Below are 27134 nucleotides of genomic sequence, written 5' to 3'. Positions count from 1 at the left end.
ACAGGGATCTTCTTGTATCTGATGCAGAAGGACAGTAACAACTGAGGAAGGTATCTTGTAGAACAGTTCTCTGACCCTGCAGCCCTGTGGAGCAGGTAAGACCTGAAGTCTCAAACCAGGATGTTTGCTGCCCACACCCACAGAGCCCATGATCTGGTTTGCCCCACATCATTTTTTGAGCTGAGAACTCAGTAGGAGGCCCTGAAGACTGAGAGAAGTCCCCCCAGACATGACAGGCAACTGCCTTTAGGCCCAAGTCTAAGAAATAAGCTAGAAGCGTCACAAAACACAGCTTTTATTTCACTGTTCTGTAATCTCTCAGTGCATCAAAGTGCAGCAATAGAAATATAACACAGCAGCAACAAGGAGGCACTTTGACCTGGAAAGGAGAGGGTGAGACATACCCTCTCCCTCCCTTCTCTGATTCCCCTCCCTCCGAAGTCCCATGGTAGAGCAGGCTGATCCATGTAAGTCACTGAACCACAGACCCATGATGGCATTACCACTCAAGCAGCAAGCAGAGGGAAGCAGGGGCTGGCTGCAGCCAAACACTGGGAAGAAGCCTCGCTCCCAGCTGGGTCCAATTGCTCTGCCCAGCTAGCATGAAAGATGGTGAGAGAGGAAGACAAGGGAGGAGGAACAGAAGGAAAGACACAAATGTGCCCTAAAATCCCATCTACCTTCCCAGATTTCTTCCACAGGACTTCATGCATTTGCTTCATTCATTTATTTTAGCCCAGAGGAAATGCCACAGTAATTAGAAGCTTCAGTACAGCCAAGTCCTTGGGACTTGACAATGCCACCTCCTGCAGCACATTTCTACCACCATGGTGTCAAGGGGCTTTGAGAACCACCTTTGCACATACACATTGCCATAGGCAGAATGAACACACCACACTTGGAGCAACAAGTTCTCTCCTCCTGCTTGAGTTTGGGTCAGTCTGAGTAGCTCAAGGGGATACTTAAAGGGACCTGTACGACTCCTGCTGCTTCTAAAGCCCTTAGACTGCCCGGAAATCCCTTTAGATACCACCAGCTGGCAACAAGCCAACCGTGCTAGCATAAAGGAAGTGAAAAAGGCCAGCCAGCCAGCGCAGCTTTTAGCCCAGACACACAATGCTACTGGCTCTGGGGAGGAGCACACAGAGCAGCCCAACTTGTCAGCATTCCTGAATGGGAGAGTCCCAGGAGCTGGAAGGGTGAAACCAGCCCTGGGTCTGAAACAAAGGCTCAAGCCTACAGCTTATGGGGGAAAAAGGGATACTGGAGGGTGTGGGGGATAGTTGGGTCTCCTGATTACCCTTCTAGGAATAGAGAGGGCTGGGTGAAGGTGAAAGAGGGAACCAAAGCTAGCCCAGAGCAGGCTTGCAGTTAGCCCTAGTTGTAGCAGGTATGAGAACAGAAGGGCAAGAAGTGAGTCAAAGATTAGAATGAAGTTAAAGAAGGAACCAGAGGAGAGATCCTGGCTGCAGCCCAATGGAGCAGGGACACCACAGGTCCCAGGGTCCCATGCTGTCATGAGGCAACAGGGAATAGAGCCCGAGGTGCCAGCCCTGTTTGTCTCTTATTGAAAAGCAGTGTCAGCCTGGGAAGGAGGAAGTTCCCCCTTTGTGCTGGGGGAGCAGGGAAGAGGCGGCTACACAGAGCAGTTCTGGGGGGAATCTCTGCGTAACCTGGACAACCTGAAATTGAGAGCCCTGGGTTGGGAAGTAGCTTTGGGGGGATAGCAGGGAGAGAACAGCCTCCAGGAGACCCACAGTCCAGTGGGCTTTCTGGAGAGCAGATGGGGCCAGGAACGCTGGCTCAGCACAGTTCCAGGCGCTGGCACAGACTTATTTCTCCAGAGTCAGAAGGAGAGTCCACAACCTGCAGCACATCGACAGGTGAGGGAGTCCACCAGCTCTCAGCGTGCACTGCACCAGCTGCTCCGCACCTTATACGTTCAGCTTGCCAGCAATGGTCATGAGGACTTTCAGGATGGGCATGAAACCAGACACCTCACTGAAACTGCTGCTGCTGACCACCTGGGTGTGAACCAGGAGACCCTGTTGGTAGTTCCTAGCTTCAATGCAGTGGGCAATCTCATGGAGACCCATAAGGATGGTTGGAGAGAGCTGTAGGAAGGGAGTAGAAATAAATCAGAATGCCCAGCACTGTTACACAGGCCCCCGACTCCCTCCATACCCTTCCCTCCTGATCTCTACCTAATCCTCACGAAACGCAACACCTACACAGCCAAGCACTGGCAGGAGGAATAGCCTGCTCTCTCCCTCAGTTTCCCAGCCCATGACAAATATTAAACCAATACCCAGGCTGGGTTGCAGTGAATGCAGGTCCTAGGTAATGCCATTTCAGCACTAAGTGAATATCTGATGTATTTGTGTAGGTCAAAGGTCCATCTAGCACAGAATCCTGTCTCTGTCCAAGCATAATTTGGACACTCAGGGAAAGAATGTATGTTACAAGGATTCTTCCCTTGATTGATAACCCTCCAGCAATTGGCATCAGCTGTTTCAGTTTTCCAAGCTAGAGCTTACACTAGATTCACACTTAATAACCACCCCGAAAACATTCCTTTACAACTTCCCATTCCCATCTGGAACCTGTCAATATATCAGTATCCTTCCTGGGGGAAAAGTATCCTGCAAATACCTCCCCAGCTTTTCCTTACATTATATCTGGGCCAAGGTTAAGGGAAAAAAATGTATAAGGCAGGCTGGATTCAAGGAACATGATAAGGTTTGGCAATCCCTAGCTTTCTTAAGAGGATATGTGCTGGAAATACTGAGGCAGACACCAAGGCCCACAGCCCAGGACAGAGGTGAGACCAGGAAACCAACTCAATCACAGGGAATGGTGGCACCTACTTACCGCCTGCTCGCGGAGCTTCTCGTACAAGGTCTCCAGCCGCTGCAATGCATCCTCCAGCTTTCTTCGAGTTTTCTAAAGTAAAATAGGCATTGCTAGCTCTGCCAGGGATTAAAGCCCACTGCTTCCAGTATCAGTTTGCTCTTGTTCAGCCCTCCCCTCTATTCTTCCCACAGCATCTTGCATTTCAGCGGCATCACAACCTCTGCCAGACAGATTACAACCAGAGACTGTGATACAACCAGCCATGACCTCACTGTGCATGTATTTATGCACGTTCTCTTCCCAAGACAGGAATTTGTTCCCATCTCCCAGCCTAGACATTCCTCCCTTGTAACAGTGTTTGCAGACTACACAACAGAGCAACTACTAGAAAGGAGGGAATATACTTTTTAGTCCAGGCAGCCACCAACAAGAGGATCTGAGTACTGATGAACTGGTGGGACTGACCCTATTGGGGTCCCACCTTGGATAATCCACTCACAGGTACATTATCATTATACTGTGGATAGAAATACCTGTCTCTGGGCAATGCTGGGACAGGCCTGGCACGCTCAGGAGCTCAGGTGCATTGTATTGCTGTACAAATCCAGCCCCACAACTTCCATGTCAGCTTAGAGCTCAAGAACATTAAGCCCAAGCCACAGGTCTTTCCATCCCTAGAGGGAACCTTTAGGTTATCTCCCAGAAATTGCTATACTGCACTCCCGGAATGCACACAGCAAACATGCTGAAACTACTGTTACACATAAGCTGTCTGACCCCAGGACAGTTTGACAGGCAGGGCTCAGTGCTTTTCCCAACACCTACTAAGTAGAAGTCACCTGGAAGGCTTCACGGTAACCCCAAGGTCTGGGAAGACCTTACAGCCTAATATAACATGATGTGTCAAACACTGTTTTGCTTCTGAACACAGCCTGGCCTGATACATTCATGCGATGCAGCACACGTGCCAACAGCTTTCCAGGAGCTGAGGTGGAGAAATTTCAGTGACTCAGACACAAAGATCGTCTGGCTTTCTCTCTCAGCCAGGATATCTCAGCCTTTCCCTTTAAGCTCTGAGGATGGCTGGCAATACCAGCTCTGCAGGAACTATCTGCAGATCAAGCCAGTGAAAAACGAAGCTAAATCAGCTGGGTCATTCCTTCTGCTTTCCTCAGAAAAGAGCCAGTAGGACAGAACCATTGATCCAAATAGGCAATGAGAAGTACTGGGTAAATCCTAGAGAATGCACCTCAGTTCCCATGAGACGAACAAGCCTATAGCCTAAATGAAGGAGGGAGATGGAGATTAACCTCGCTATATGGAGACGACTCTCCCTCTCTTACCCTGACCAAAGAAGGAAGTACATAGAAGTCAAGCATCAGTGAGGACAAAAAAGCCAAAGGCCAGAGAAAGGAGGACTTACGGGATCAGTGGCAATAGCAGAGCAGCGCTGCACCAGCCCTTCAAAGGTAGTCTTCAGCCCCTGGTGCTCAGGCGGCAACTCTTTCCTCTCAACTCTCTCTGCAGGTAGCTGGTGATACTGCCAAAGACAGAAGCAGCTGAATGAATACAACAGGAACATGTAAGGCTGGAGCAGACAAATCCCCCTTCTGCAACTATGAGCAGAAAGAACGTCACCCCTTGGAAAATCCAGAGAATACCTGGAAGCACTGAGTTATATTATCATCCTCAGACTGCAGTATAGTTTCAGGCCGCTGTGGATTCCCAACTCTCAGCAGGCCGACAGCCTGTCTGCTCTCCCTCCCTCCCAGACATACCCAGGTGTCATTTTCCACCCTGGCAGCAATTCTAACTATTCCTCTAACACTCAGGCAGAGATATGTTACAAGGACAAAGGAGCAGGCACAAGCCCTGCAGCTGCCAAGCAATAAGAATCTCAAAAGCCAAGTTGTTTTTCTACTTGACAAGGAGCTGGTGGCTGGGGAACACCACACTTTCCCTGGATACCTGCAGGCTGCCTTCCTTGGGTGCTCCTGGGGGTGACTGGCCAGATTCCTGCAACCTGGAGAGCGAAGGATGGATCCCTTGGGGCTCAGTGGGAAGGCTCATTACTGGAGCTGTGATGGGAGCTGGAGGAGTAAATTTCTCAGGCAGCTGTCAGCAAAAAAAAAAAAAGAAAGATTAAAAAAGAAAAAAAAAATCACACACAAAAAAAACAAGTCCAAGGAAGAAGGGTTGGTTACACTCCCCACAGTCAAATTCAACATCCTTTCTAACTTGCAGAGAGCCCAGTTCTCAAGATGTGTAACACATCCCCGTTCTTTGAAGCCCCCTGACTCAAGAGCATGGGGCCCTTCCTCTTGCATCCGAGATGAACAGTCAAAGCAACAGCATGAAAACCCCTCTGGAATTGTTCAATCAAAGAGATCCGTTGCCCCTGAAAGCACTGGTCCTCAGAAAGCCGCCTTGGCTCTGCGACGGCACGAGTCCTGAATGTAGAGATTAGCAGCAGTAAAGTGTCCAACAGAGCAAGTGTTGAAGAAAATCCCACGACATGGGGGGAGAATCCTCTTGCAAACACTTCATCGTGCCCCTGCTAAGCCAGAGAGTCAGGATAGATTCACTCTGACAGGGCTAGATCAAAAGGAGATGGCTTTAACAAGAGGCTAATCCTGTTGTAGTGAGCACAGCCTGAAGCAGGTTCCCAGCTATGCTGCCAGAAAAAGGGCGAGAAGTCTCTTCCAAGCTAAAGAAGAGGAGTGGGGGGCGGGAATGGTGCCAAAGAAGCTTCTCATTGCACCTGCCAGCAGGCAGCAGTAATAGAAATGGGGTATTGAGAGCATTTGTTGCAAAATAGCTCAGCTTACAGGTCCTCCAGTGCAATCACTACAAGGTGGAGAGCAGCAAGGCAAATGCAGCACACAGCTCAAAGCTACACCTGTCCCAATTTCTTTCAGAAGGTGCCATCTCAGCGCCTAAGGAAAATCACTGTGGGTCTCACCGTGCTTAGGGGAAATGCTGCCCCCAACAGTCAGGTGCTAATTTAGCATGATCTTTCAAGCTGCATCAAAAAAGGTGCATGGGCAAGGGGATAAGTTTAAATCTGTATTTCTAGCAACAGGTGACTGTAGTCAGCCTGGGAAGTACTGAGAGAAGATACAGCACCACCACCAACATAACCATGGTACAAAACAGCCACCCTGCATAACGGTATGTGAGTTTGGATGGCAAAGAGTCAGGATGATTTAGACTGCAATCCTAGTATTGTATATCATGCAGGATCAACATGGAATGAGAGGTGCTGAGCGTGATGAGGAGCAGTTAGAGGAATGCATCTTTTGCATGCAGCTCCCTGGGTAAAAGGCAACCAACACATATTCTAGTCGAAAGCTTACCTTTTTTTTCTGAAGGCCTCCTCTTGCAGATGGATCGGTCCAAGATTCCTGAGCTGTCAAGAGACAGAACAATACACAGATGTCAGACTAGGAGAAGATGGCCACAGCTGAAATTTATGGTTTGGAACTCCTATCAGCAAAAGGCCCATGTCTCTAATTCCCCCATCACTGCACCTTCAGACCATTTCAGCTGAGGAATTTGAGGTTCAGTTCACAGACCCAAGAACTGCTCTTGATTTCCTTTCTCCTAATTACCTTCTCAGCATCTGAATATGTGCACAGGCTTCAAGAGGTGACATCTGATCAGACTGTCCTGGTACCCCCCTAATCCCACACAGAAAGCCTTTTCTTAACTACCTGAAGCCTTCCACATTCTGCACAGGCTGCAGAAGTCAGCCTCAAGAGTCAGGTCTGGATGTTAGTCAGGACCTGCATGTAGAATCAGGGATTGCCTGGGGTTCCCCAGACAGAGAATCTAGTGCTGTGGTTATGCAGCAAAGGCTACTCTATGGGTGAAAGGGTTTCTCAGGAACACTTACAGGAGTGCCTCACTGTGGAAGTTCACAGCGGTGCAGGTTACTGTGATAGGGGAAGACTTCAGAAGTGGGCTGAAATTTTCCCTTTCCAAAAGGATACTCAGGAACAAAGCTTACTAAAATTTGCTGCCTTCTCAGCTAGAAAGGAACAGACTTGGCCAGCAAAGTTCTTGGGAGCAGAAGGGTGTCTCAGCAGAGAGTCAGTGGTACCTAGCCCTGAACCTCTCACTAGGTAATTAAAAATCCATTAGACCACATGACATCAAAAGACCTTCAACCACACTTCATTTTGCTACAGCCAAATTCCAACTACCTTGTCTATGGCTGTCTTGTAAGGGTACCTGGATCTCTAGACAGAACCTCAGTGCTTCTTTTGTCATGACAGTATTAATAACCTCAGGCCCACGAGACGAGCAGGATCTGTGAGAAAGTGGCATAATTCTATGGGGCAATATCAAAATTGCTGGAGCTCAGTGCCACACTTAATGAGCCACTGATCCTCAACTGAGCTTTAAAAATCACAGGGGAAAGATGCAAAAGGTGCTTCATTACTTTAATTACCTTTATTATTAAAACTCTGGCAGCCTCTTTTTGCCCTCCCTTTTCCCATGATTTCAAGACTCACTCTCTGATGAGTTTGGATCAGTAGTTTAATTAAGTTGGCACTTATTTCTAGCTTGGGGATTCTGTGCCCTAGAACTCTGCTGGCCCCCACCGAGCTTGTGGCCTAGCAGTCCCTGGCACTATTCCAGCCCAGTGGCACTTTGAATCCTCACAGGAAACAGCTATTTAAATTGTAGTCTTTAAGCCAGGCACTTAATCATCAGACACGAGACAACAGGAACCTGCTGCATTTTGCTGGGATAAAACCCTGGCTATCTTGCCTCTACTACTTGTGAAAGACAATTTCTCAACAACCCTGAAAAGAACACTCCATAGCAGCAGTCTCCAGCAATGCCTGTCCTAGAAAAAATACAACTGTCACAAGATGAAGTCAGGGATTAACCTAGCCAGACGGGAGATCAGCCAACACGTTACTGTCCTTCACCCTGTCCTTGATGCCCACCGAGAGCATGGGATTTCTACAAGCAAAGATCTCTCTTCACTATGCTAGTGAGAATTTCTCGACGAGCTCATGTTCAGGAGTTTAAAAAGGAAGTATGTCTGGCTAGATTTAGGGATCCTACAGTCTCTTTCCAGGCTAAAAACAGTACACATCAAAACCTGGGCAACAGCAACCCTGGTTGCACAGCTCTCCAGACATGCAAGGAAACAACAAACAGCAATGAGCAGGCATGCATGCATGCATACTAAACATGCACACACCCCCCACATTTCACTGGAAGCAGCAACATTGCCTCCCCCACAGCTCTGGAGGCTTCTTGGTGTACTACCTGCGTGATCCATGTGGGGATCTAGCCAAGGGAAGAAACCTGAAAATCAAGGTAGGGTGGGAGTCATCATCACCAACAGCTTTTACTCAGCAAGTAATATCCCTGGATACTATCCCTAATAGCTTTTCAGAAGGAACTTGCACAGCCTTAGTACACTGCAGAGAGGAAACCAGAGGAGACTCCATGGCAAACATTTTATGGCAACAGGAAATGATGAGGAGAATTAGAGCACAGCACACAGGAATTTTATCTTGAAGCTAGGCAAGGGGCATCCCACAGACAAGGAAGAACCACCTTGCTACCCCAGCATTTCAAACGTACTTTTCATTTAAGTTACATAAGCAGGGATAAGATCGGAAAGCCTTCCACCAATAATCCCCCAGGAACTAGCATCCTTTCAGTCAGACCAGATGCCTCTGGAGTGAGTGATTACTCAAGGGTGCGCTAAGAACCTGAATAGACAGCATCTTGTAACCACAACCCAGGGGACAGAGAAGCTGAACAGCCTGACTGAAACTGTCATCACTGCTGTATTCCACCACCACAGCAAGCCTCAGCACAACGAACCTGTAAGGTTAGCCTCCAAGAATCCCACATCTAGCCTTTAAGGAAACAGACCAGAGCTCAGAAGGCCCGTGTCCATTATGTACTGCAAACTGCCTCCAGGAGTGCCCAGGCACCCAAGTCACCCAAGCAGTACTTACCTGTGGGAGGAGGAGGAAGGCTGGCTGCTGGCAGGGGCTTAGTAGATGGAGCTCCAGGACCACCCTGAGGGTAACCCATGTTCATAGGGCAGCTGAACGGTGCTGAAGAGAAACCTAGAGGAGACTGGCTGGCCACAGGGAAAGGAGAAGCTGCAGGAAGCTGAGATGATGGGAGCGAGGCTGGAGTGAAGAGGGCAGGTCCAGGTGGTAGAACACCAGGAGATGTCATGGGCATGGACTGTCCTGACAGAGGAGGCTGGCTGGGGAAGGAAGCAGGACCACCAGGTCTGGCTGCTGCTGGGCTGAATGGCTGAGACTGTGACAGAGCTACAAATGAGAAAGAGTGCATCAGCATCACTTGTTGTGTGTTCAATCTACTCCTGGTGCTCTCCTTCATCCCAGTAACTCTTCCCTTCTCCAAGCCATGCCCTAGTGTGTCCATGTGAAGTGTATCCCCCACAAAGTTAGTAGTGGCTCCTCCATCCCTATATATGCTTAACAACAGTAGTAGTGCAGCAACAGTTACTAGAACTAGAAATGTCAGAAGCGCTGAGAAGCTTCTCTGACAGCTGACTTGTTCTTTTTAAGTACAACAGACCTGTGAGAAAGAGGTAAAGCAGCCATCTCTGCTGAAGGTTTTGGTCTGTGGAAGTCTACAGAAGACCTGGAGAACAGACACAACTATCAGGCAGTGCTTACCTGGCCCTGAAGCTGTTGCTGGAACCATGCCCAAGTTGTACTGTGGGTACGGGGGCCCTCTGGAATAGACTCCTGTTTGCAGACCAGCGCTGGCCTGGGGGGCAGCAGCAGCATGATGAGGTGTCATGGACAACGCTGGCACTGGCTGAGGTGTGAAGAGGGAAGGCACTGAAGGCTGAGGGGGTGCCGAAGGGGTAAGTGACTGATAGCTGGGCTGCAATTACAAAACGAAGGACTTTGAAATGGCTAAAGGAGTCATGTAAGACACATACATAAAACAGATGTACTTTCTGTCCCTGTCACTTCTCAGGCAAGAGATGCTGCTGCTTCTGTCAGTGCTCTGGATGGATTGGATCAAAGGCCTGATTGCTACCTGGAGCACAAAGGACCTCCCTCAAACCATCACTGTGTTTGGCGGGAGAAGGCAAAGAGAACAAGCCTGGGTGCTTCCTTCTCTGCCGGCACAAGACTTGATGGCCCTTTCTTTCCCATCACATAGCTTGCTCTAGTGGCTGGGAAACACACTCTTCAGCGTATTCCCAGCCTTTCACAAAGATTTGCCCTCAGTAACCAACTTCTACATAGTCACTTCCTGGAAGCAAAACCAGAGGAAAATAATAAAGAAATAAAGAAGTAAAAGAAACTGGACGCAAAACTTCTTGAACACAGTTTTCTTGAGCCAGGAACTGAGACGAAGCCATACTGCACTAATTTTACTGAGATCTGAGGGTGAGATGGCATAGGAGAGTGAACCACAGCCCCCTTTTTGCTCAGTATGTGAGATCTCAGACACTATTAGAAGTGGCAGTGGATCACTGCGCTTGTAGTGGTCTTCCTCAGTGACTAGATGTGGGTCAGGACTTTGTGAAAAGAAGCCGTACAGCCCACTTTTGCATTTTTAAAGAGCTCGTGTTTGCTCCAGCGAAGAATATCACTGATGAGATCCTCAGCACCTGCAGTCTGCGCCATCTCACATTACTTCACATGCCTTCCCCAACCCAGCAGCCTTCTTCCCTCTCCCCAAGCCACGAGCACTTGAACTTAAGGCCTACCTTCTCTGGATGTTTGGGACCTGTTTTGCGGGCCGCTCCTTCAGGGGTGGAACCCCTCCTGGCTGCTGGAGATGTCTGTTTAATGACACCTACATTGACACGAGCGTAGGGGAAAGGGGGTGGCTGCTGATCACCCACATTCCCTCCTTGAGCATGGAAGAGACGGTCTCGGAGCTGTTCAATCAGGAGCTGAAACAAACTATGCGTTAGGAGAAGCATCCTTAGAGCCTCAAATGGAGGCTACTGAGGTGATATTCAAAGCAGACTCTGATCCAAAGCACAGCTAGCTTTGCAGCCTTATGCTCCATTTCTACAGTAGCCACCAGGAAAAACAAACCTGTAAGTGACAAATTTTAGGACGTATTCCCTCACAGATGAAGCCTCCCTGATCCTTCTCACAATCTTTATGGTATTCCCTCCCCAACCTCCATTCACATTTGAGCACTGGACACATTTGCTTTGAACTACAAGCTGGCCTCCCCATTCCCTTCTACCAGCTAGGTATCAGAACTAGACATGGCTTCCCTGGAAAGCTACTTCTGAACAGTGCTCTCCAGGGACCCTATTACAAGTTTTTTAGTTTCCTTCTTTTCCCCAAAGGCACTACAAAGAAACAAACAAAAAACAACAAATGCCATGGTCTTAGACAAAAAAGCTCTACTCTCAAGTTACAATAATTAAGGTGAAACCTTAAGTCCTGATGCAAGTCAAACCCCAAAGTTCTCTTGTGGAAATTATCATTTTTCCCCTTTTAGTAACCTTTCCCACAACAACTTGTTTCTCACTCACCTCTTTGGAGCTGTTGGGCAGGTAATCCATTGCAGCTGCCAAGCATCCCTGTGATGCCAGGAGACTGGCATACTGCGTGATTCGCTCTGCCAAGACAGGGCCTGGCGCTGGTCCTGCTGTGCCTCGGAGCATCTCAATGGACCTGCTCAGCACCATCACCTTCTCCACGAGATCCTGAACAGGCAGGGGGAGGGGGAGAAATGTACCGTTCAGAATCTGGTTTGCTTTACTGGCGCATTTCACACTGAGACAATGCCAGATGGCTCTTCCCTTTCAACTAAAATCGGGTCCAACATCAAGAAAAGTTACTCCGTTTGGCACCAGACACTACCACTGATGACCATTTCTTCAGGTGCGCTTTATGGAGAAAAACAGGATCCAGAAAACAAATCCTGACACAGCTACTTTTACAGTAAGGGAAAAAAGAAAATCAGAAACCACAAGGAAGTTCCAATCAGCTGTGATCTTTTTACAAAGAAATTATTTCTGTAACTCAAGGAGTTACAAGATATCATCTTGGAAGAGAAAGGATTAAAACCATACCAGAAGAAATTCACTAAAAAAAATTACTATTGCTGACAAACAGACCAGAAGTTTTTCAGTTATTCAAAGCTGCTCCAACTCCTAGAAATCAAAGTAATGGTTGTATCTGTACAATGATATATGCGTTGTTGGCTGATGACTAGGAGAAGCCAGCTACTTCTTTTGGAAGCCAGCTATTCTGTGCTAGATGTGATGATGCAAACAGATTAGGGTTACCAGACTGGCCTAGAGAGAAGTCAAACCAACATCATAGCACCTGTACCTGCAGGGCAAGGGGTGACGAAGTCTCATGGTTTTTTACCCAGCATTCCACCAACCTCTCCACATTTCCTGACGAGATATAGCAGAGGCAGGCATCGTTGGACAGGGCCGCATCTCCCTCCGACTCTAGGCGGGCACCCAGCATGTCTACAAAGGAAGAAACACAGCCAACATTTAACACTTAGTATTTGAAGAGCTCATAATCACCAAGGCTCCTCTCTTAGCAATCTTACTCTGGCTTGGCATGAAAAGATGTTGCCAACTTTTGATCTGAACCTAATTCTGGGTTAACACAGAAAAATTGGCATCATTAAGGAATACCAAAGTCAGTTTGTTTGGAAAGAGAAGTCATTTCTTTATACATCTATCAATTCTTATTTGTCTAAGCTATAAAAGAAGGAAAAAGCCTTAAAAATAACAGATTAAATTGGCAAAATCTCCAATGCTCTTTTTCCAGTAAGGTGTGGATATCTCCCAGCAACAGTTGTGTCCAGTAACAGAGACCATAAGTAATCTGGTAGTTATCAATGTTCAGCAAAAGCTAGGAGATAAGGGTGACCTGGAGTTATCTCACTATTGCCACTGCCAGGGCAACTTTCCTGCCCTACACTTTGGTCTGTACTAGATGCCCCGTTTTCTTGCATTTCAAGTTACGTCATCTTACTCGTATGAAGTGCTGGCACTTCTCCAACAGAGCTTAGCCATTCCTGTCAGCCAGGTGCTAGCTGCCAGCTAAGTAACATTTCTTCAGATTCAGATAACATTTCTTCAGATTCAGCCCCTTAACTTTACCTTATCAGAACAACCCACTGCTGAGTGCGTTTGGCTTTTAACAGGCTTGAGAAAACTACTGAAGACATCAGTCATTAACCCACCTCTGAGCTTAAAAGAGAAGGGAACCTGCTGGACAGAAAAACCCCTTCCAGATGGAGTGAAGCCACTTGACCTTCTACTGTCAAGGAAATCCCTGTCTCCACAGAATAAAATAATAAATATAACACTTAGTACCTCAGTCTGTTGCCCATTCTGATTTTTTTTCCAAGTTATTGACTGAGGTGACAGGAAATACCAGCACATATTTTAAGTCATGACTGTCAACTAAAGTGTACATAACTCATTCTACTAATTTAACAGTCCACACTTGAGATTTCCAGCTAGCTGTAATAAGAAGTGCTTTCCTTCCTCAACTGTGTCTGCTTCTTAGGGTAAGCAGTCCAGAAATGCCTTTCCCAGGGAATGTCTTATCAAAAGATAGCAACACTGCATACCACAGAGCTGGGTATAGTCCTCATGCTTTGCGTATGTTAACAAGATGGCCAGTGCCTCCTTCCAGCTCTGTAGATCACACGTGCAAACGATATCTTGCCACTTCTGCTGCACAATGGAGGACAGCAGCTGTGAGGAAAAAAAAAGGGCCTGTCAGTGACTGAAGACTAAGATATACTGACTGCTCAGACAAGTGCATTTGCAGGGATAGCTGACTCTCAGACACACTTCCCAGTATGATTCTACTACCTCACTGCACATTAAAGTCCACCAATCTCAGCACTCCAGTGTTAGCAGTAATTGGTGCCTAATGCCTCCAAAGAAAGAGAAAATCCCAAAAAAGCACTGAAGATGAAAGCAGTCACACTAGGCAAGACTAAAGATCAGCATGCCCTGTTTCAGAGCAGATAGTATTAATGATTGGGAATACAGTGCTGGGCTTTGGCAACCCTTGTTACCCCTTTTCCAACCTCATTAGGCTATAAATAAGCCAGGACTCTTCTAGCTGAGCTATAAAGGGGCAGTATAGTATGCTCAACAGGTTACAGGCATGGGGAGCTGAGGCAGAAACTGTTAAATGAAAAGAAAGGAACAAAGAACAGACACTCTAGGTGGGTAACAAGACAACGTCATAAAACTGTAAGAATAAATGTCTAGCCAAGAGGAGGTGAATGGATTCTGCTGACATTCTACTTCCTGCCAAAGCATTTCCATATATTCAGACAAACATCTGCCATAGTATCACACACCTTCCCCTGTTCTGTGGGTAAACAAAACAGTCACTAACCAGGGAGAGTTTTGTCTTCCGCTTGGCAAAGTAGCGCTTCTGTGTCTCCTTTAGGAGGTTCTCCCCACCAGCTATAGCTAAGATGATGGCATCAGCAAAGCGCTCTGCCCGCATGCACAGCTCCACTGCACCCTCAAAGTTCCCCAACAAAAGAGCTTGGCTGATGAGTCCATCTGTATCTACAGAGGTGAGAAAGCAGAGTCAACCCACAGGGGCACCATACAGATGCACTGATCAAGCATTTTAAAAAGCAAACAATAAAAGACAAATAAAACATATGGAAGTCCAGCTAAAGGAAGATCTGGAAACACAAATCAGGTTTTGCAGTTAAACAAACAGACCCACTGATTTGACAGTAACTCTTCCATCATCTAGACATTTCTCCTCCACTTTTAACAGGTGTCTTATCTGTGAAGAGTATTTTTTTTGCACAATGCTGAGGCATGATGCATGACAGTAGGGTACATCATGTATTCTAAAGGTATTCATCTGCTGGAGTGGACCAAATTCTTCCTGGTCCCTAGAGAATTTTATGGTTTACCCTCCTCCCGTTATCTAAAGACAGAAGAAAAAACCTTCATATACTATACCTTCTGTGACAGGAATCTCCAATGCACTAATATTCTGTGGGATGAGGTTGTCAAAAAAGGCTGAAGAGGAGGAAACAGCAGCTACATCATCACTGGTATTTATCAAAAGCTGTGCAAAGAGTGCAAGAGGTTACTTTATTCGTTGAACACACAGATTCTGCCCAAAACAGTTTAATGGTTTACAGGGTGTGGTGGGGCTACTCTTCATTTGGTTGAGAATGCTCATATAAATCTGATTTCAACTTGGAAATCCTTCATGCCTCCTGTCAATGCACTACCAACGTGCACAGTTTCACCGAGGTAGCAACAAGAAAAGTGTGACTATTGACAAAGCTTAGGAGACTTGACAGTGTAAGACATGCAATGACATTTTGCTGGACAGCATTCATTTACTCAACTGCCAGCAAGCTGTACAATTTCGCATGGAGCAGGGACAAGCCCAACAAGGAATACCTGTAATTAATAAGCAGGATCACAGACATGCTTGGTGCTTGATGGGAATGCAGGATACAAATGTTACCACTAGAATACCTCAACAAGTGTTTAAGGCTTGTGAAGATCACTAATTTGAGGATAGCAGGTTTAGATTCCTTAGAAGAACAAAATTACAGAAGATGCTGAACCAGGCCTTGGAAGGCATGTGAAGTTGGACATCCCGAAATCATATGAAAATACATTTCAAAGGATAGAGGTGAAAAGGAAAGAAACGCAAAAGAAATACCACAGCAGAAGCTTCACAGAGGAAATCCAGAACTGTAGCATGAAGTTAAGCTGGGCTGAGGCTAAGTCTATCGCTGAAGATATCAGCACTGGTGAAGCAAGCCTTCTTGCAGGGTTAACAGCCGGGAGTCCGTCTTCATCATTCGCTGATTTGTTTTAAAGCCAGAAGGGACCACTATGATCGCTTAGTCTGACCCTGTGAGGGTCAGACAGGCCTGTGAACTGCCCTCTGCGATTCCTGCATCGAGCCCAACAACTTGTGGTTGGAATTAAACCTTCCTGTTCATTCTGCCCTCCGCTGCTCTCCCAGACTGGCAAGATGTACAGGACATACCTGATCTGACTGTGCAGTGTTTGCCTCATTGGCCTCAGGAAGGGGCTGTTTATCTGGGATCCCATTACTCAAACATGAGGCGATCTAAAAAAGTAAGAGACATTCCCTGGGTGAAGCCCCTGTTAAAGTCAAACACATGAGCAGCAAAGCCACCAAGTGACTGACAAGTCCCAGACAACTCCCCTGGCTCTTTCACTTGTTTGAAAAGTTCTACCTCTCCCTGTTCCTGGCTGGCCACCCAGCAGAGGTCATTTATCCTTTTTAGAGCATTGCCCATGGTGCTGAAAGGTGCATGCTGCTCCCCTGAAGTTCCAACAGCGCTGTGCCAGACTGTCTTCATTTGTCATCTTCTTTCTGGCTGAGGAACTCTGAGACACAGAGAGCTGGATGCTAGAAGCAGCTCTCACAACTGTGCTGCTGTTATACGCTCTTCTGAGCAGCAATGACTGGTAGTAAGATAACAGGGCTCAAGATCCCTCTGGTCTGATCCAGTAAAGCTACTGTTATACTCTTACAAGTTCCCACATCCACTTTTTAATGAGGATTTCAGGTGTCCCTCAGCAGAAATTTCATACATTTTGGTTCTGTGTGTGCTGCAAGGGCACTCACTCATTTCCAGCAGTGACCCCATAACCTTCCTGCAGCATCTTTAGTCCTGTAAAGGTTTCTCTGTATTGAAAGACACCCTTACCTTTTTTTGCAGATCCTCTTTATTGTAGCCCAGCAGCTTGAGGAGTTTAGCCCTGGATTCCTGCTCCAGGTTCACCTGAGTCACAAAGGACAAAGAAAAAGACAAGAAAAATGTGTAAAATCCAAGACACCTACACACTGCCAGTGGCTGGCTACTTCTAGCAGCAAAGTCTACAGCTCATCTTATAGATAAAGAACTATTACAAGTACACCCAGTGAATACCGTGAGTAAATCTATAGAACGTAAGGTAACGAAAAGGGTGAAATTCAAGTTCTGTCATATAGCTACAACTAGGTGCAACCTAGAGTCAGAGCTATGCCTTTGTGCATATTTAGTGCACTTGGTCATTAATTCTCTGGATGGTCCAGGATGTGCTAGGCTGATCTCTGTGCAGTGACAATGGACTGATCTGAATCTGGATGAAACAAGGTGGTTGCCTGAACTCCTAGCTGGCTTCACAAAAAAAAATAGTTAACTAATTGTTACAGAAGCTCTCTAGGTGGGGATTTCAGACAGTCCCAGAATTGCCCACAAGCTGTACACAGCCCACTTCATACACGCTACTCGTATGCTTTAATGAGTGATTAATGTCTTGCAAGAAGAACCTGGCTGTTTTATTAAGTCTTCCAGGCTGTTCCTACTATAGAACTGAGCAATCTGTACATAGATAAGATATTTGTAAATGGCTGGTAGAAACTGTTCCTGCAGATGCAGAAATGGTCATGCAGGACAGTATTCTGTACAGAATTAAGATGCTTGGTTTTTAGTTTAAGAAAATCAATAGCAGTGGGTCTTGCCTGTCCTGGTTTTTTTTTGTAGGACTACAGGCATTCTGAATTACAAGAATTCAGTAGAATGACATTTTGAGGTATCTCATCCAATGCTGCTGAAGACATTGTTGGAATGACCCTTGTGACAAAGACTCTTGTCACCACCTAGACAGCAACTGGCCCCCCATTCAAGAGACCAGATTCTCCATTCAAATGTTATGCTATGGAAGAGATCTCAATATTTCCACAAAGGCAAGCAGGCTGCCTGTGAGTGTCTATAAAAAACTATCAAGAATAAGTCCAGCCTCTCTAGAAAGATGGTCATTCCTCACTACCAAACTCTTTCATAAGTAAGAAATTGCCAATGAAACCATCATCTTATGTAGTGCTACAGGCAGTTCTCATGCTGCCACAGATCTTGCCTCGTTATTGGGGAATATCATTAGCCACTTGGACTTAGTTTTGAGAAATTGTAATGGTGAAACCCCATGGGTAGTAGATTTAACTTGGACTTCAGTCAAGATGAGAAAATTCTGTTTAGCACCTTGACAGAAAGACCAAACAAAGACACTGAAAAGACCATTCCTATGGAAAAACAATGCAACCTTCAAGACCTCAACTGTCAAGATTTCTTTTAGACCATTAATTAACTAGCCAATTCAGTTTGATTTTATATCTTAAAGAACAGAAATATAAAAGACTAGAGAGGAGCATAACCAGCACATTTTACCCCAGCAATGTGAAAGAAATGACCTCTGTGCTTCACCATTGCCATCCTACCTTCAAGAAGTTCCATAGGTTCTCATCAAACTGCAACTTGGCTGTCTGGATCTTGCCCTTGCAGTAATCAAGGAGGTTTCCTGACTGCAGAGCCATCTGCAGTTCTCTGGATCGGAGCAGGAATTCAGTTTCAGTAGTGACTTGACTGATGAAAACCTGGTGTGGGTAAGTCTGCTGCATTTGCTGTCCAGGAGCTTTGGTAAGACCAAAGGTAATCAGTTTTCCTCCAAACTGAGAAAGAGAGGCAGACAAAGTAAACATTTTCTTAATAAACAAAAGTAAAAACACCTCTCTTAGCTCTCACTTAGCAAGGCAGACTCAAGCTCCAGCTGTGATCACAAGGAACCCAAAGTTTCACATGTATGGATAGTAGGAACACCGAGAGAGTTCCCATCACAAGCTCTTCCAGCTGAAGAAGCTGCAGTTCCCACTGATAACGAAGACACGTATGTGCTGTCAGGCACAGCCAATTGCAAATGCCAGAAAGGCAGAGAGGAAGAAATACCATTTGGAACTGTTTGTTCTTTTCTGACACAGATAGGCAGGCTGCAATGGTGCCATCATTGCAAAAAAAGCCATCATGCAAATAGCAGGTACTAGACAGACAGAAAACAAGTAAAGACAGGCTAAAAGAAAAATCCAGAGTTTTGATTTAAGGAGGAAAGAGGGGAAGAAAATTAAATACTTGGATAGAGAGCAGAAAGACAGGAGAATGGAAATGCATACCACAGCCTACAAGGACAGGATTTATGAGTCTTTCCTAGCTCTGTTAACTCCTCCTTAAAACCTCGCATTCTCTGCAACAGGACTCTTTCACGTTGGAAACATACCTGAACACTGAGCAAAAAAGCTTCCCTATATAGGAAACCACACAGTGCCTTAAACAGGCATTAAAACAACTAGCAGCAGGAAGATATTTTCACAGAGAAAGAAAGGGATTGCATTACTAGAAGACACAATCTATTGCATTTTCAGCTAAGGATGCTGTATTCACTTACTGCAAATGAAACGCCCACAGGTCTGCGAATCCACTTTGGTGGCTTTTTTAGTGGTGGAATCAAAGTGGTCTGAGCTACTTGCTCAGGCACCTGCAAAGGAGGAAGGATCTGTCCTGTGCCAAAGGGATCCAGATTGTTGAAGGAGGAAGAAATCTAGAATCAGATGGAGAAAGGGATAAGATACAATTCAATTCTTGTCTGTATGGAACAAGCACAAAAAAATACTACTAATAGTTATGCTCCTTGCTGATGAAGAAAGAGACTATTACAGCATCTCTTCCTGAAATATTACCAAGCCCAATGTAAGACAAACAGAATTTCCAAACAGTCTTAGAAATGATTTCTCAACAAAACTTCACCTTGAGAGACTTTCGAGCAAGTTTCCTTAGCACGACAAAAATTCCCTAACACATACTGCTTGGCTTAGCACTCAGCTCATAAACACAGGAATTACAAAATTACTTGTTTTATGCAAGACAGTGACAAAATATGGTCAAAAGTTGTCAATTTATTTCTTGTATTGCTCATAAAGGAATGCTGACTCCCTATCTGCTGCTTGAATCTTTCAAATTAGTTAAAGACTGTCTCAAGCTTTTATAGGACTTCAGTGAGGCTGGTGAAATAACGTCTCCAGACTTTATTGCCTAGACAAGAGTATGTCAGAAGTAGCCTCTGATCTAGATTTCTGATGTTTAGGGAGTTGGTGAGTATATATACACAATGCTGTTCACAAGCATTCTTTATTTTTAACATTATTGGCATAGATTTGGTGTTAGCCAAGGATAACCCTGTTCAAGCTTGACAGGATCACATGGTGTAGCTCCAAAAGACCTCTGACTGGCATACCTGAAAGGAAGCAACACCAGGCTGGGCTAGCTAAGGTTGCCAAAGGATCCCAGGCAAGACCTACATGTTTTGTCTTTTAAGTCAAAACGTGAAATGCGTGCTTCTAATGCTCTCAGAAGTCAGGAGAGTAACTGCCAATCCCTCAAAACAAAATACATTCACGGGACTTTACCTTGTCAGCCTGTGTCTTCTGCTGAGCTTCCAGGCTCCCACCCATAACAGAATAAATGTTGATCCATCCATCAAAAGTGGCAGCAGAGAAGATTGAAGGATTCCTAGGACACCACTGAACATCAAAGCACCACTGACTCTGAATAGGTAACTCGTAAACCATCTGTCACAAAAAGAGAAGACAGAAGCACACAGTATAAGAATAGCCCTCTGCTTTCCCCAAATTACTTGCCCACAATGAGTGTGTTAGACTTATTTACATACCACCATTGTAAACGAGTCTTATATTTTAGCTTGAAGGATGCATTTACAACAGAGTTGTAACACACTGAGCCCAAATAACAGAAAGCCACAAAAAGCTGCTAAACAATAGGATTCTAACGGTAGAGCAAAACTCAATTGTTACTTTGGGATTTCTTTCTGCTTTGTAAGTACTACTGTACCCGAGTACAATAGCATTGTCGCACCTGCTGTTAACCACAAGAGACACACCAGAAAACAACCCAAGAAAACCAGAAGCCAATAGGCAAGGTGTCATGATCAAGAATGTGTAAACAGAAAGGATAGTCTAGAAGAAAACATTTGACAGGGAAAATAAAAGCCTACAAAAAAAAAGTAGAACAAGAAAAGAGGGCTGTAATAGCTGTAGAGAAACTATGAAGGATATTGTAGACAACAAGTCAAGCACTCAAAAATCTGAAGTTCAATTCACGACCAGTCACAGACTTTTTGTCTGATTTGGGGCAACGTACTAACACAACTTGACTTTGAGCCTCCAGTTTGTAAAACAAAGAGATTTGCTTTATGCCTCACAGGCACAATGCTTTCCAGCATACCAAATCACTGCTTCATTCTATGCAAAAACATGATCTTTGCTCTCTGTTCCTAGGTATAAAACTTTGCATTCACTTCTAATAAAATATATGTATTTATTTTTAAGCAGTTTAACAAATAATCCTTCCCCAAAAGAAAATCTCCTCCAAACCAAACCAACCATTCCTCCCAAATTACCAGATCAGCATTGTAAATGCCCTTTTGTTACTATTGAAAACTCTCCTACGTCTTGTATCACTTGAAAATTTTCTAATAATTGGCACTAAGTCAAGAAAACCTCCTAAAAATACTATGTACATAGATGCCCAACTTGAATTTGAACTCTACAAATCTACATCAGCATGAATAAAGATAAACTAGCTGCAGTAAATTTGGCTTTTAATTTCTTCCTTTAAAATATAGTGAAAAGGCTTTAGTAAAAATCAAGACATCAGGAACATTTCAGAGTCTGATTCTCTTCTAACCACTACACATCTGTACACAGTGAGCTTCATATCCCCTGAAACCATAACAACAGCATTTCATGTCTTTTATAAAAATAGTTTAATTTATTTTCTTTTTTTTGTCTCCAAGGCAAAGGTGGTCAGCTAAGAAAATTGCCCCAGTAAAATGAATCCAGCCTGGGACTCACAGCTGGACTTTGCTCATTATGGTAAGAGTACTTTCCCTGTGCTATCATCAAGATCAACACAGTGAATTTTGTTCAAAGTTCAAAATTCAGTTTTATGCAGAAACTCGTAATTGAATGAGTAGGTGTGCAGAGAAATTTTTACATAGTCCAATTTAAAATGTTTAAAACAATTGTGATATTTAAGTATTCAGAGATAATAACTTTGAGATACATGACTAAGTAAGCAACTATATGTGAAAATGCTGTACTACAAATGAAGTTTGCAGGCATATTATATTGTTCCCCTCTCAATAACTCTAACAAATGATCCTCGTTCTCCTTAAAGCTTTCCCCCTCTTTTTTTGCTTTTTTTTTTTTTTTTATTTTTTAAGTACTCTAAGAAAAGGAAGAAGAAGCAGCAAAAACATAGAGAACACTATATGAGTGAACACAGAGGGAGTAATTATAATTAGTTGAAACTAAGTTTATAGTTAAAGCTTTCTTCCTTGTACAACTTCTGCACACAGGTATGTCGGAGGAAACCTCTGCTCATACCTGTTGTTTTTAGTCTTATTTAGTCTCTCACAACATTCTCATTTGCTCCAGAAATAAAGAATGCAGAAGACATACTACAGAAATGATATTGACACTCCACATGGATAAAAAAAGGGACACACATGTAGCATAGCACACAGCTCTGTATAAAGCAGATAATGTGTACTTATAGCTGCTGTTATGTACCTCCCCTGTACTGGGGTTCCAGCACAAGATCCGGTTGTCTTTGGCACTGCTCAACAGCAATTCAGGGTCAGCCTGGCACCAAGAGACGGACAGAACTCCCCTAAAACAGATAGGAAAGAAAACAGACTTCATACCCAGCCCTCTCTCCTATCCTATCAACAAGAAGTGCTGGTACACGTCCTTTTAAGTTCAGAACACTGGTTTTCATCCCAGCTAAAACCAGAGTCAACCGTGAAACAAAACAGCCTAAAACAAATAAATAATTGTAGTTCTCCAAAGTCCAGTCTCCCAGATGTTGGCCTTTTAAAAATGGAGATCCTTGAAAAGGCAACATGACATGTGGGTCCTCACCTAGCATGCCCTTCCAGCTGGCTCAGAGGTGAGGTAGCAAAACGTAAGTCCCATATTTGGATCACTGGCAAGCGGTCATCCTCAGAGGAAAGGACTAGCTGGGTTGCGACTTCTGGGTGCCAGGCCATTCCTGAGCAATGCATCTAGAGACAAAAATAGCACAGAATGAAAATTCAGCAATGCAACCTTGCAATGATGCAAATGGCACAGAGCCACATTGTTCTGTAATTAACTTGCTTAGAATACTTGACATAAAGCAAGCATAGCAATGTCTTGCTGTGGAAAGCAAGTATTTCTACCTTCTCTACATAGCCAAAAAACTCTAAGCATACAGAAGTTGAAGGAGTCGTTCAAAGTTGATCTAGGAAGACAGTTAGGGTTAAAACAGAGGAGGCCTCTCATAAATGAGCTGCGAAGACAGAAATGTAAAACAAGGATGCGCTGTACTTATGGTTAGGGTACTGTTTTCGCAGTTCATTAAGGAAAAAAAAAAAAAAAAAAAAAAAAAAAAGAGAGATGCTTTGATGCTGTAGTTCCAAGAAAACCAGTCACAACAGCTCCCACACTACGAGCACTTGATCCCAAGAGCCTGTGCCACTGCTTTGCAGTTATGGTGGTGGCATGTTGTAAGCACGTCAGAATGACAGTCTTCACTCACTCTGTTGCTGTGGTCACTGACTTTGATGATAGGCTCATTCTTCCTGAGGTCCCAAACCACGGCCTTGCCACTGGGGTGAGCAGAGGACAGGATATGCTGTACTTGCCGATTCCAGGACACGACACTGATGTCTTCATGAGGCTGCCAAGATAGGAAAGGCCATAGTTCCATTATCCCTGCATTGAGGAAACACCGATCACGGGATTCTGACATTAGCTTGACATCAAGCAACTGCAAATAATAGCAGCACTGTCCAGAATCACTAGGGAGCAGGCAAAGTTCTTTCCACAGAGAGTACAGTGGACAACCAAACTCTGTGGGGGAATGTCACTCGGAAAAGCACCTTTGCATTTTGGGAGCAGGTACTGGATTCTGCATTGACCAAGTGTATCATAAATCATGGGTCCAATAAAGGTCCAATAAGCATTCTTAATCCATCACACATGCCACAGCTGGATCATGAGACAAACTGGTCAGGTGTATGATTCAAACCCACAAAGATCTTACCCATCCACACAAAGTGCATTCTATCGCAACTTGCCAGCCTATCTTCCCTCCCCTTACAACTCTCTTTCCATATCCCAGAATGAAACCCTTAATTCAGTTATGATTCATCTTTCTCCTGACAAAAGTCAAGATCATTCTCTCTTCAGAGAGTTTAGACCAGGACGACTCCACACACTCATACCTTTTACCTTGCCTACTGATATATAAAACTGCATGGGTATTGCCCAGAGGAAAACTCAGTTTACCTGTGATTTAGCCCCTGGAGTCATAGGCACGCTGAAGTTATTCAAGTCCCAGATGAAAATTTCAGAATCATTGGCTCCAGAAGCCAAGAGGTTACACTGCAGAAAAAAAAAACAGAAGCTCAGCTGAAATTCCTTCTTACTGGGAAAGAGGACAGATTTCTTAAAAATAAATTTAAGTAAAAAAAACCCTTAAGCTTCCAAAGTCAGATAAGACCTGCATTTCACAGTCAATGCTAAGAAGATACTAACAGGATTATAAACCAAGTACGTTTCTGGCCTCCCATGTTGTCAGCCATGCCATGGTAGAAACCTGTTTAAAATTTGTCTAGCAAGCTAGATTTGTTGTCAGCTAGTGTTGCTCATCATGGAACTCTACCACAGGTCTGAAAGCCAGCCTCTGGGTATTTGAGCCTTTGACCTGCAACCTGGCATCAAAAACATTCCTTTTGAGAAGGTACAGGCTTCCCAAAAGGGTCCGTGGACAAATTCCAATTTGCCTTTGTGTTACCATAGGAAATTGTGTTCTGTTCATTTCTTGGTTATTTTGTAGTCCCTTCAAGTGTGATCAGAACCCACTGAACTGGACACCAACTAAAGAAATAAACAAAGATGTTCTGACTTCAAACAGTTAACGGTCTAATGTATAACAGCAGTACAAGTCATGTTTTATGGTGAAATAAGATGACTTGATCCAGGTCACTGAGGAATTCAGTGGCAAAGTTGTCAACAGAGCCTGAATCAGAGTTCTAAATCACTCTTGTGTCACAGCCACCATGCCTCTTTCAGGTTAAAAGCTGCTTCTTCAGTTAATAAATCTCTATACACAAGGGGAATAGCTCATGGGGTTAACTTTCATTTGTTTATAAGTATCTTTATGTTACATACCTGGAAAGGGTTAAAGTCAAGAGCTCGAACAGGCCCTGAATGCTTCTCTGTCTGCCCAATTACAGGCTCGCTCTTTGAAGCCAAGATCCGATGCGCACTGTACATTGTCAGTACCCCATTATCACCTCCGCCAATGATCACTCCAGAGGACTCCGGGGACCCATTTCCAAAGTTACCCCAGATCAGCTTATGGAACCTGAAGAAGAAGAAAATAAAGCTGACATAGGCCACAATATTTGGTGGAAGACTAGACATTCTGCATTACCAAACACCAAGCATGATTTATGTAAAGCCAAATATATTCAGTCCTCACAGACAGAGATAAACTGATTCAAAAGATCACTTTATACCCTGGAAACACTCTCTCTCCCTCTCTTTTCTTGCACAAGGAAAGCCCTTTTCAGTTCCACTAATCGGTATGTTAGTATGAGACACTAATACCTGTTTGAGGCAGGAAGTGTTCCTTTCTGCTTCATGTCCAGGGAGGGATCCCTGAAGTCCACCTCAAATATTTCCAAGGTGGCATTTGTACTGAAGGATGCATCCAGTTGCTGGGCAGATGTTCCTAGCAAAAGTACAAGAGTAATACTTAGAACTGGATACGGTTTTCAAGAGCACAAGATATAAATAAAGCAAGGAACTGGTAACCAATCTACCCTTGAGAGTCAACACAACATTGATACTGTGCCCATTCAGAGACAGTACATGGATGAATATCTCAGAATCAACTACTATTACAAAGGCTTTGAAAGAAATTAGAACTTCAAGAAATTCTGGGCACCCGGGTGACTGCTGTGCAAACACCTTCCCCTCTTGGGATAGATATAATTCCTATATCCAAACAGCCCAATCTTCTGATATTAAGGCTTTACCTAAATTACAAATAGAGTTGCATCATGAAACCCAGATACAATTATGATCCCAAATACCCCTCTACACTGTTCCTCAACCTTGACCCGAGGTCACGATCATAACTTCTAAACTTAGTCTACGCCGGAAGTTCTTCAACCTTAGCCAACCAAACATTCCTTGATGACCCACATAGATCTGGCAGCCAAATAGTGATGGCTTCCTTCCTTCTCCCTAGCTTACAGAATAAAAGCTAAAAATAGGCTTAACATTGCCTAATGGGACACTGCCACGCAAACAGTCACCCATCTGCCAGAGGGATGCTTTGCAACTGGCTATGGCGGGGGAAGCACCCAAGAGACTATAAAAAAGCAGTACAAATAATGAAACAATGCAACCTCTGATCAAAATCAGATCGAAGCCAAGTCATTTGGTCCGACCAAAACTGTGGCCTTATTAGAGAAACACAAAATAGCCTATCTACCCCAAAAGTGGTAATGTTTTTAAGGCCACAGCTGAACTTTAGTCACTTTTTTGACAGTCACTCCCCCCCAAAAAAAAAAACAGAACAATATGGCAGCCCTGCACAACCCAGACAAGAGACAGGCCTAATTACCTCTTGTGCTGGGTGGACAACCCAAGCTGACAGTTCCACATGAACACTATATTCACCTATGTACTGGGTCTGGCTGGGATGTTAACTTTCCCTGCAGCAGCCAACTGCCTACTGCCATCTCAGTGAACAGGCTGACTTCATGTTTCAGGAAATAATCTGATTATAAAAGCAGCGAATAATGATTAATATAAGAAATGGAAATTCAAGGTTTTGAAAATGTTGAAAATTGAATGTAAATGAAAACAGGCAATATTACAAAGAAGAAAATTTTATTCTTTGGCTGCCAAGCTACATGATGATTAATGAAAACCATCAAAGTGAAAGTAAGCTGAAATGAACATGATAAGAGTGAACTTTGTGACATCCCAAGTAAATAACCTTATTTTGTTTTATTTTTTTTTTATAGCAAGCAGGTACTGGAGGTCATACAAGCTTAAATAGAAATTAAATTAAAAAAAAAAAAAAAAGTGTTTTCACCCTTTGAAAAATCACAGCCCTTTAAGTGGTCAAATTAAGCCATGAATGTAATCCTCTGGAGGTCACAAAACAAACAAACAAACAAACAAACAAAAAAACAGAAAACACTGTAATGTTTTCAGCATGCTGCTTCTAAGCTTTCCAGAGGTTTTTAAAGTGGGAATTGTTGAAAGTTAAAGCCAATACAGCTGTACATAACAGTCTCTCTGTGACTCGTACTT

At 44.4% G+C, this 27134-nt stretch overlaps 1 protein-coding gene across 2 annotated transcripts in view; it reads right to left on the bottom strand.

Annotated features, from left to right (window-relative positions):
* Window positions 1–279: 279 nt before the first annotated feature.
* The window catches only part of SEC31B (SEC31 homolog B, COPII coat complex component), a 30799-nt gene continuing 3944 nt past the window's right edge, over window positions 280–27134 (bottom strand). The window contains exons 3-27 of one of the 2 annotated variants that reach the window (XM_032191323.1): window positions 25413–25536; window positions 24972–25167; window positions 24087–24182; window positions 23335–23475; window positions 22677–22819; window positions 22326–22425; window positions 20142–20303; window positions 19124–19276; window positions 18126–18356; window positions 16576–16650; window positions 15885–15968; window positions 14831–14939; window positions 14241–14419; window positions 13456–13582; window positions 12189–12334; window positions 11384–11557; window positions 10595–10783; window positions 9543–9756; window positions 8844–9170; window positions 8140–8178; window positions 6210–6262; window positions 4822–4968; window positions 4277–4393; window positions 2872–2943; window positions 280–2114 (exon numbers count right to left, since the gene is read on the bottom strand). In XM_032191323.1, the coding sequence (XP_032047214.1) occupies window positions 1935–2114; window positions 2872–2943; window positions 4277–4393; window positions 4822–4968; window positions 6210–6262; window positions 8140–8178; window positions 8844–9170; window positions 9543–9756; window positions 10595–10783; window positions 11384–11557; window positions 12189–12334; window positions 13456–13582; window positions 14241–14419; window positions 14831–14939; window positions 15885–15968; window positions 16576–16650; window positions 18126–18356; window positions 19124–19276; window positions 20142–20303; window positions 22326–22425; window positions 22677–22819; window positions 23335–23475; window positions 24087–24182; window positions 24972–25167; window positions 25413–25536 (3578 nt within the window). In that variant the 3' untranslated portion in view covers window positions 280–1934. The remainder of the gene's footprint in view (window positions 2115–2871; window positions 2944–4276; window positions 4394–4821; window positions 4969–6209; window positions 6263–8139; window positions 8179–8843; window positions 9171–9542; window positions 9757–10594; window positions 10784–11383; window positions 11558–12188; window positions 12335–13455; window positions 13583–14240; window positions 14420–14830; window positions 14940–15884; window positions 15969–16575; window positions 16651–18125; window positions 18357–19123; window positions 19277–20141; window positions 20304–22325; window positions 22426–22676; window positions 22820–23334; window positions 23476–24086; window positions 24183–24971; window positions 25168–25412; window positions 25537–27134) is intronic. The other variant, XM_032191324.1, reaches the window with a different exon arrangement.

The sequence above is a fragment of the Aythya fuligula genome, chromosome 7, assembly GCF_009819795.1.
Source record: "Aythya fuligula isolate bAytFul2 chromosome 7, bAytFul2.pri, whole genome shotgun sequence".
NCBI classification, from domain to species: Eukaryota; Metazoa; Chordata; class Aves; order Anseriformes; family Anatidae; genus Aythya; species Aythya fuligula.
This window is presented reverse-complemented; position numbering and strand designations above follow the sequence as displayed.